At 55.9% G+C, this 10544-nt stretch overlaps 1 protein-coding gene across 1 annotated transcript in view; it reads left to right on the top strand.

The window, feature by feature from the left end:
- The window catches only part of DOC2B (double C2-like domains, beta), a 34815-nt gene that overhangs the window by 21119 nt on the left and 3152 nt on the right, over positions 1-10544 (top strand). The window contains exons 4-6 of the mRNA XM_009882696.1: positions 376-485; positions 9812-9938; positions 10123-10280. Coding sequence (XP_009880998.1) covers positions 376-485; positions 9812-9938; positions 10123-10280 — 395 coding nt within the window. The remainder of the gene's footprint in view (positions 1-375; positions 486-9811; positions 9939-10122; positions 10281-10544) is intronic.

Genomic DNA, 10544 nt, shown 5'->3' with positions numbered 1-10544 from the left:
ATGAACCTGAAAAAACATTTCCCTCTCTCTCTCTCCTGCTGCATAAATGAAATCCCCGTCCTCTCGCTGCGCTCTGCCAAGGTTCCCATTTTGCTGGCTGTTTCCAGCATGCGGGGTGCGGGGTTGGATTGCTTTGCGAATGAGCCGGTGAGTTGCCCTGGCTCTGCCCCACTGCTTAGTGCTGCGGTCGGGGTGGATTTGGGCCACCCCATCGAGGACTGGCTGGGTTACGGTGCTGGGGCAGAAAGGTGACAGCACCGATTGCCCCTTCTTTTCCAAACTGTGCTTCCTTTTCTCCCCTCTCCCTGCCCATCGGTGCCCAAACGATGGCCTGAGGCTGGGTCCCGCTGACCGCTGTCTCCTTTGCTTTTCCAGGCAAATAAGCTGAGAACCAAAACGCTGCGCAACACGCTGAACCCCACCTGGAACGAGACGCTCACCTACTACGGCATCACCGATGAGGACATGATCCGCAAGACCCTACGGTAGGGCTGCGGCCGGGTGATCAGGGTACTGAGCCCAGCACCGGGGTGGGGGACACGTGTCTCTTCCCGTCCCTTTGGGGCCGCTCCAGGCATCTTTCCCCATCCCAGTGACAATTTCCCGGGGGGCTCACAGGGACCCCCATGCCCCAGCCCCACAGGACGGTCCTGGCAGCTGCTCGTGGCAGAGTTATTACCCACCAAAACCTATAATGTGTGTGCGTGCCCTGCACACATCCATCACCCCACGGTGACCGATGCTTGATTTACAGGGAGCCTGGGCTGGAATAGCCGGTGAGGAGCATGGTCCTGCTTTGTCATTAACTTCATAACTCACTCGCTGGGCTCCTGCCTGCAGAGGTGCTGTTATTTGGTTTTAACCTCTTCATACCCAGCTCTCACAGGCACGTGTTAAGGCTTTGCAGTCATGTCTTGCTGAGAAAATCTCCCCGGGAAAGCTCTGGGCCCTTTTTGAGGCTGAGCTTTTTGGAAGAAAGCTGGAGGCATCTGTGAATTATTGTCAGACTAAATGAAGAGCATTTGTATGCATTTATTCTATTCTCTTGGTTTGGTTCAGTCTCTGCACATTCAGCATCTCCTGGCAGCATCTCCCAGCGGCTGGGAGTTGTTGTGTGGGGCTGGAGGTGGGCAGGGGCAGCGCGGTGGGGCTGCGCGGGCTTGGAAGTGCTGCTTTGTGGGGTCAGACCCCTGTGAATGCAAAGGTTTTCATGTCTTGGCCACCGTCCCACCTGGGTGAGGGCAGGGGCTGACCCGGAGCCCACGGACGGATGCTGCCCAGGGAGGGTGCTGGGCGACCTCGGCCACTCCATCACTGCTCTGGTCTGGGACTGATGCGCAGGAGGATTTGCTGTAATATCTGCTGTCAAACAAAGGAGGATTTTGCATCCTACTCCGAGGACTCGGGGCTTTGTGAGCTCCGTGGCTGGAATCTCACCTTCCTTATTTGCAGGTACCCTGGGAGTTTATTATTTTCCCCATGACAAGAGCTCAAAGCTGCCTTGTAAAAGGTCCTGCTCAGAGGTGAATTTGGGCAGAGCCCACCTGTTGTCTGCAATGTGCATAGAGATGAGAAATTTAGCGCCGTGGATTATTATTTCACATGGAAAATATTAGTCATGCTGAAAGTGCTGCAGGCTTGTCGGGCTGGAAAGCCTCTGGTTTATTATTATTATTGGTGGGTATTTTTTTTTATTTTTTCACTGCAGGCTTTGAAGTTTTCAACCTCTTCAAGCGTGGAAATCGGTTTGTAGAGAGATGTTCAGCTGAGTTGTTTGCTGAAATGTGCCAGGGAGCAGAAGGGCTCGACCCCCACCTTTTCGGTGCCCCGGTAGCTGCTTCTCCCCAGGGAAGGGCTGTGCTCGCCTGCTCCGGGGGGCAGCAGGGATGCTCAAAGGCAGGGAGGACACACAGAAACATGTGCGTGGGCTGGCCTGGATTCCCCCTTCTCCCCACAGAAATCCCTTGTTAGCACGTCCCCGCTCCTGCCTGGGTGCTGCGGGTGCTTCTTGCGGAGCCAAGTGTGGCCGTGGGCTCCCGCAGGGCTCAGCACACGGGGCTCCTCGTGCCCCCTCCAAAGCTAAATGCCATGCACGGACCCCATACCCACAGTGGTGCACCCCTTGCTCCGTGGGGGGATGTGGCTGAACAGAGACAGCGTTTCTGTCTTGGGAGCTCCACGGGGAGCTCAGGAGATTGCTGGCAAGGTCCGTTAATGACCAATTACACAAAGTAGCTTCAAAGGGCACCTTTGCAGCGAGGCGAGGGAAGCCTCGGGCTCACCTGCGGTGCGGTTGCCCTGTTTGAGTTCCCAGCCGGGCGCTCTGCAGGGGGATGAAACTCCCTGTGAAGCCTTCTCTGCTCATGAAGGAGCAGCAACCCCGGGGGGTTTGGCATCTCCTCATGCCACCAGAGCCATCCATCTCGCACCTTTGCACCCGTCAGAGCTGCCTCTTTGCAGGGCGGTTCCCAGGCTGGGGCACACTGGGCTCTCCAGCGCTCTCCAGGAGCATCGCACTTTGCAGCTGAGGTTTCCTTTCCCGTGGCCAGCCCCGGTGAATTAGGTGATAATTAAGGATCACAATCCTCTCCGCATGGAGAGGAATATCCAAGTGCAATTCTGACTCGTTGGCGTTTGCAGCTAGCCAATGGGGGTTGCTGGAGCCTGTCCTCAAGGAGATGGTGAGCCCCGTGGTGACGTTGCCACGAGGGCAGTCAGTGTCCGGGAGAGCCATGTGAGCCATGCGAATCCCCACCTCGCCTCCAGGGATAGCGCTCGGGACTGGCACCGCATCCAGAGGGCTCTGTCCTGCGGGATTCAGCACAGCCTGGTCCCTGCCAGCAGTGTGGCGGCACGGGAGCCCCCAGCCCCACCGCCCCAGCATTCATGAGCGTCAAGGTTTGGGGACCTCAGCCGCACCCGTCCCTGTGTGCCGGCAGGCAGACCCTGCACAGGGCAGAAAGGAGAATTGTATCCTTGGTGTTACCGTGGCAATTGGCATGCCAAAGATGACCTAAAAGCCAGAGAACTCTGGGCTGGATGTTACGGTTTTTTAGAGGGGCTCAGGTGGCTCTGCCGCCTCCCTGGGAAGGCTGTGCAAGCAGAAAAGTGGAAAAGTTTGTGAAGTGGGTGCTGTAGGGCTGGGGCTTGTGGCTTTGGTTTTGTCTGGAAACAACTCCGGAGTCCGAAGAATTCAAGAAACAAACTTTTGGGTGAAGAAGGTTTCCCAGCTGGCACCTCTGCCACAGGGCTGTGGCCTGTCGTGTGGGCCATCTCCTCCCCTGGCTGTGGTCGGTCTTCCCAGGGGTTTTGCAGCCTCTTCTCTTGTGTGGATCCCAACAAATTTTCTAGTCAGGACTCTGATCCTTTTTAAAGACATCCCACACCTAGATGGGTGTGTAAAGGTTTAAACATTTCTTAGTCCCATCTCCAAAACCAGCATACTGCCGGGTGGGCGCTGGCGCACCTTTGGTGGCCCCATGTCTTTCCCTGTGCCCGGGGCTTTTTCCTGTGCCGAGCTTCAGCCGCCGGCACAAATGGCCATCACGGCGGCAGCGGCCAGCCTGCCCCCAGGCGCTGGGCATGTGCTCAGCTGCTATGCCCAACGGGTTTGGCAGAATTTCAGGTGGGAACTCAAACTCTTGCCTATGGCCCAGGGAATTCCTCTGCTAAAACAAAGCTGCTGAGAACCGTGGCTCCATTTCTTATCTTGCATGGGGGAGCCAGAGCCTAAAATTCAAGTGCTCTTCATTTTCCTTAGTACCAATTCCCCAGCCCCCTTTTTTTCTTATCTCCATCTTCACAGTTGAAGATATTGGCAAAGGAGATTTTATTTATCCCGAGGCAGGTTTAGATGAGATGATCAGATGAGATGGTCTTGCAAACCAGCCGCAAGATAGAAAAATCCATCTTTTATTTGAATTCCTTGCTTGGATTTTCTTCTTTTCAAGCACTGGATATTTAATCGACTAGAAGGATGCAAGGCTGGGAAATGTTGCACCTCCTCATTTTACATACCTGCTGAACTGTGTCCTTGCTGCCCGGCTGGGGAGGGATCTTTGGTTTATATGAGAAGGGATGAATGGGCTGGGGTCCCTGGCAGCTGGGGCTCACTGAGGACTTTTTATTTTGGTGTGGATTGAGCCGTTTCTCCTCTATGAGCCTCTCCATAACGTCAGTGGCAATGGCTCTTCACCCTCCCAGTGCTGCTTCCCGCAGGAAGCCTCTCCTGTGCCATGTATTGTCCTGCCTTTGGTGCTTCACTTTGCTTGCCTGTCATGTCTGCAAAATATCTCCTTCTCTGCCAGGAAAAGCCAGCTTCAAAGCTGGGGGGACACTGGCTTTCCTTGTGCTAATCGGGCGAGGCTCCTGCAAGGCGGCTGTGGTAGTTGAAAGAGCATGAGTGATGCTCTCCTCGGTCTGGGAGGTGCTTGTTCCCCCGCTGCCTCCTTGGTGCTAAGATTCACGGAGGGGCAGGGAACGCGGTTGCAAAGTCTCTTTAATGTAAAAATATCGGTGGAGATCAAAGCTGCCGTCAGCCTTCGCCTCCCTGCTGCCTGGAGAGTGTGTGATGCAGCGGCAAAGCTGGAAAAGCACCCAGAAATCTTCCCTGCCCACCTGGGCTCTTGGTGGGATGTGTCCAGCACGGTGGGTTGGTCTTGGCATGGGGCACTCCGCTGGTGCCAGCAGCCCTCCTAGGGGGAGGAGTGGCATTTGCTGTGTGGCAGGGGCCAGAGTAGGGGCATCCTCTGCCTCCTGGAGAGCAGAGTAACGGAGCCCCTCTTGCCAGAGCCCCTCAGCCCCACGCTGTGCCCTGACAGGCGGTTCCTCGTCCCCGTGTGGGCTCGTCCGAGCTGGTCAAGTGATTTTTGCTGTGACGGATCCAAGCCCCGGGAGCCGTTCTTGTTTTCACCTCCCCAAGCAGGGCCACCCCCAAGGGAGAAGGAGAGGTGAAGGCAGCCCAGCTAATTGCGCTGGCAAGCAGGATTTTGTTAATGAATCAACCCCCTCAAAAAACACCAGATACTTCAGATTTCATGAAACGCAGCAGGTGGGAGGATCTTGAAAGGTCTCATCCATTCATTGAATTAAATATCCTTGAGTCTAGCCCAAGGCTTAATAGCAATGAAACCACCCACCATCCTGAGAGAAGGCAAATTCAGAGCCACTTGAAAGACGCTGGACTCGGACGGCTGGGCCTGGGGACGGGTTCCCTGCCAGCACCAGGGGTAAATCCCACCCTGCAGTCCCAGCTCCCAGACCCCGTCTGCGGGCACCACTGCTCCCCGTCTGCGGTCTGAGCGTGGCCGTGCCGCAGCAGCTCAGTCTCCGGTGGTGGGAAGTTGGGGTGCATGATGGGGGGAGGCAGAGAGATGCTGCAGGGGAAATTGGAATAGGCAGAATACAATCGCCTACATTTAAATAATACATGTAATATGCAATAAATAGATTGTATTCATAATAAATACCAGAGCTAGCCAGATATTGGATACAATTATTCATATCCAGATATATTGGCGAAGTGATGCATTATTCATATGATACTCAGCTAGCCCACGAATGCCAGGAATTCTTTGTTTAATCATGTGTTTGACAAACATCATGACTCATTAAATATATTATTCAGAAAATAGTATTTGATCAGGTCTAATAGGCATACTGCAGACACTTAGAGATTTGGGGTCCCAAATTGCTTTACTCCAGAAGCACTGAATGAGGTTTGCTCCAGCACCGCAGGCACGCTCATCATTTCATCTAACTTTTACTGTGGTTTCTGTGCTCGGACTTTGAGGTATTTGGTGATGGAGCCCAGCACTGAATCCTCCTTTTGGTTTTAGGAGAGCTGGACAGTCCCAGGGTGCCACCTTTTTCTGTTTTCTCTCCTTTCCAGGCTTTGTCTGTCCTTAAGCCAAGCAGGCGTCACCCGCGCATCGGCTTCTCCATCAAGAGCTTCCCAAGTTGCTATAGGGACCATAAGGGATCTTAGATACAGGAGATGCGTCTTCCGGCTCTACTGCCTATTGCGTGCATGTGCATTGTGGAAAAGGGTCCTCGTTGACCCCCGTTCTCTCCTTTCCATGACGGGAAAGAGGCCCAAGGAACGTGTGTGCGAGCAGAAGTCGTGAGTCAGCGGAGCGGGGTTGCTTGAGCTGTGCCGTGAGTCAGGACTGTAACCCAGGAGCCCGGGCTGAGTAGGAGGGAGAGTAAGTTTAATGAGCAGTGATTGTTCACTTGCTGCTTAGTTTTCTTCCAAGGTGGTTTTCACAGCCCTTAACTTAAAGATCAGGACCCCTCAGTGGAAGCTGTCAAATCAAAAGCTGAGCTCGAGGATCGGGGTTTAATATAGAGAGACGAGGGAGGGGTGATGCTCCAGTAAAGGGCTCGGGGTGGCAGGTGAACGTGGTTGCCAGAGGCATCTCTTGCTGTTTGTCATGGAGCTGATTTTCTAACCCAAGGCATAAAAATTCCATCACATTGATTTCTCGTAATAAAATTCAAGCTGGTGTAATTGCGTTATGGCTGTTTCCAAAGGGAGGGCCGGGGCCGGAGCTGCCGGCTCATCTGACTCACGCTCGCTGCCTTCGCTTATGGGGCCGGGGCACTGCCAGTCTGGCTGAGTTAAAAATACTGTCCCAGTGAAGACGAACTGCAGCCTGCAAGAGGGACTGGGGTTCAGGGGCTGAGTCCTAGGGACTGGGAGGGCTGACATGAAACTCTGCGTCTGAATCGCCTCTGGTCATCACACACAGATGGGCACAAAATGTGGGGCCCCACCTGAGAAGTGGCCAGAGGTGCCAGAGGGCAAATGGGACTGGGAGAGACCTGGAGGTGTCTCCCTCGCCATCCTGCTGCTCAGAGACAGTGGCAGTTCCCAGGTCTTACAGGTGTGCCAAAAACTGCCTCCCAGGGGACAGTACAAACATTCTATCTAGCCTGGGACATCAGTGGGGACAAGGATGGCCATGGTCCCGGTGCTGTGCCAGACTGGGCTGCCTGCATCACACAGCACCTGAGGCTCTGCCTGATGCACTGTCAGTCCCGTGGGACAAAGGGGACGTGCGCACTGTGACACGGTGGCAGGCTGGGGCTTGTGGTCCCAGTGGCAGTGCCTCCCAGGGGACAGTACAAACATTCTATCTAGCCTGGGACATCAGTGGGGACAAGGATGGCCATGGTCCCGGTGCTGTGCCAGACTGGGCTGCCTGCATCACACAGCACCTGAGGCTCTGCCTGATGCACTGTCAGTCCCATGGGACAAAGGGGACGTGCGCACTGTGACACGGTGGCAGGCTGGGGCTTGTGGTCCCGGTGGCAGTGCCATGCTGGGTCATCCCAGGCAGCCCTGCCACCACCACTGGAGTTTTCCAGCCATTCCCTTCCAGGGCTTCCACCCGTCCCGGGTGGTTCTGGGGCTTCACAGCAGGTAGGACGTTGCATTCGGTATCTTGTTGTGTGTCTGGGGCGCATCTAGACATTGTCGGGGGAAGATCTTGTTACTCGTGTTCTTAAGAGGTAAAACCGTCACCAAACCCTGCCTCCCCCGGGTGTGCAGGAGACGGCACCGCTCTGCAATTGCCGGCTGTAAAAATAGACCCCTGCCTGGCAGCTCCCGGGGGGGACCACGCTCCTCTCCTCCAGCTCGGCTTTCCTAACTCCGCGCGCGCTTTCCCTCCCCAGAGCTTTGGCCAGATGGGTGTGGGGTTGTGCATGCCTGGCAAGTGCCGCTTCTTGTCTGGAGCTGCTGCTGCTCCTTTTTCGGTTTTGTTCGTTAAAAGAGAGGCGAGAGGGAGAAAGGAAATAGGAAATCTTGTGCCTGCATTTGAGATTCTCTTTGAGGATTTTACTGTTGTGGTGGAGTGTTTTTTTCCACGGGTATCTATAGTAACGCTGCATCCAGCTATGGTTTTCTGGAGAGCAGCATTCCCTGTCTTCCCGCTTGTATTATTTTTTTCCAAACTCCCTTCCTCTGCCACTCCCCAGCCCTGATGGTCCTTGTGCCGTGCGACTGAGCCATGCCCCGCGCTCCCTCGCCGCCTTGTTACTCACTGGTGAGCGTAAGGGTGGTCAAACAATCCACGGATAAACCATCCACAGATAAACCGTCCAGGCGCCGTGTTGGCCAGAGGTGTGGTGTGCGATTAGTTACTCTGAGGTGGGGTCGCAGGGCCCTGATTATCTTTAATTACTTTTACCCCCTCGTGAATAGGTTCTGTTTGTGGAAACGCAGCAAGGCGGAGCGCGGTCCCTGGAAGTAGAGGTGTGTCGGAGGTTTCGCCCAAACCAGGACAAGGTGCCACCCATGAGAAATGGCAACCGATGGGGGGTGGTGAAAGAGAGGAAAAATCAGGCAGCAAAAGGACAAGAAGACACTGTGGGAAAATTTAAAAAAGGGGAGAGGGGAATGGAAGGGAAATGCCTTTCCTTTATGGATGGGAAGCCCAGCCGGTCACTGCGTGGCTCCAATGGGGGTGTGGGATGTTCCCTTCGGAGGGGGATGGGATAGCTTTCCCTGTCCCCAGCTCCAGGCAGTGCTTCTTGGGGCAGCTGCCTCGAAAGGCACACACCACCCTCCTGGGCCCCTCTCTCTAGGATTTTGGGACCTGCAAGCGGAGGCTCCGTGCAAGCGCTAACTTTGCTCTTCTGTCGTCTCTCCTGACGCCCGGAACGGGCTGGGAAGCAGCAGAGAAATGACTCATTAGCTGCCAGCTCAGGGAAAGGCATTTATAGCTTTCGCACAGAAAGCAGCCTTCGCTCAGCATCGCCGTCACTGCCCTGGTGGGACGCAGGCTGCCGTCACGGGGTGCATCCCGGGAGCTGGGCCTGCGCAGCACCCCGCCAGGGCTGGGAGAGCTTCGCTTGGCTGAGGTGTGATGCCTTTCGCAGGCTGGGTCTGTGAATCCCTCCCGGTCTTGTCTGCATGGTGGGAGAGGAGGTGGAGGACCCCCTCTGTGTACCAGACCAGGCAGCCATGTCCCCAGCACCAGGGGACACTCTGAGAGCTGCTACACTCGGAAAAGTGTTTGAGTTTCTCGGGTGGGGAGGGAGGGAGACCTGCGGGGAGGCATGCTGCTGCTGGCCGTGCCGCCGAGAGCAGTTTTAGGAAGAGCTTCCTCGGCCAGGCAGGATGCAGCTGGGCTGGCAGTGACTCAGAGTAGTTTTGCTTTAGACATCGATGACTTTGATGTTTTAATGGAAGGGCCATTAGGATGCTTGAGGCCCCGGGTTGTTTTTCTGACGGTGCCTGGGCTGGGACATGCATTGGATACAGGGACTGCAGCACCACAGGGTTGTGATGTTCAGGGTTTGTAAGCGTCTCCTTGAAGGGACTCCAGTCCTCAGGGGGTGACAGCCATCCCGAGGGGTGCAGGAGCCCTGGCCAGGATGGGGTCTGAGCAGGGTAGATGGCCATGGTGGCTGTGGGACCCAGCCAGGACGTGCAGATAGCTCCGCATGGATGGCTGTGTGATGGAGCTGGGAGACATAGTGTAGTGCAGCCTCCCACATCCCTCTGCATCCCCAGCCCTGCTCCAGCCTCCATCCCGGCAGCCTCTGGTCTCAGATGCAGAGGTAAAGCAGACCAAGATATTGGGTGTCACATTTAAACATTATGGGCTGCCCTGGCCGGGCTGTAGCAGTGGGTTGATGCCCTGCAGCTGCCTGCGAAGGAGGTGCCCGGTCACTGGCAGGGGGAATGGTGGCCTCGAAGTTGTCCCCTCCCTGGAGGGAGCTGCAGTGTGAGGGGGCAGCCCCTTCCCACGTGCCATTGCCTCCCGTCTCCCCGGCAGCCCCATTCACCCCGTGCTCATTGCAGGATCTCAGTCTGTGACGAGGACAAGTTCCGCCACAACGAGTTCATTGGGGAGACACGGATCCCACTGAAGAAACTGAAGCCGAACCAGACCAAAAACTTCAACATCTGCCTGGAGAAGCAGCTGCCGGTGAGTGGGGGGTTCAGAGCAGCGTCCCCCACTGTGGGCCTGTGGATACAGCAGCTTCTCCCTGCAGCACGTGGGAGCGTGGGGCAGTTTGACCCCTCAGACGTGATCGGGGATGGGGAGGTGGGAGTCCGGCCGTGGCTGTGTCCCAGAGCAGCCCCCGGACTGGGTGCGTTCCCTCCCCCAGATAGATAAAACAGAGGACAAGTCGCTGGAGGAGCGTGGCCGGATCCTCATCTCCCTCAAGTACAGCTCGCAGAAGCAGGGCCTGCTGGTGGGCATCATCCGCTGCGCCCACCTGGCCGCCATGGATGCCAACGGCTACTCCGACCCCTACGTCAAAACGTGAGTGCTGCTCCGCGGCCGGGCGAGACGCTGCCATTGCCGGCCCTTGGTGAAGCCGTGCTGTCCCCTTTTGTCCTGCTGCAGGAATTAATTGATCTCATTAGGAGATGCAAATGAGGGTGTCACGGCAGCAGCTTGCATTTGCCTGGGGCGTGTTATTCCCCGGCAATTATTTTACAGCACTTCAAAGTAACGTGGGTGCAGGATCTGTCCTGTGGCGTGTGGCCGTGCCCGCCCGATGGCAGCACATTGTCCCCATCGGTT

Source organism: Charadrius vociferus, unplaced genomic scaffold, assembly GCF_000708025.1.
Source record: "Charadrius vociferus isolate BGI_N301 unplaced genomic scaffold, ASM70802v2 scaffold793, whole genome shotgun sequence".
Taxonomy (NCBI): Eukaryota; Metazoa; Chordata; class Aves; order Charadriiformes; family Charadriidae; genus Charadrius; species Charadrius vociferus.
The sequence above is the reverse complement of the archived record's forward strand: the minus strand, read 5'-3'. Positions and strand labels throughout refer to the sequence as shown.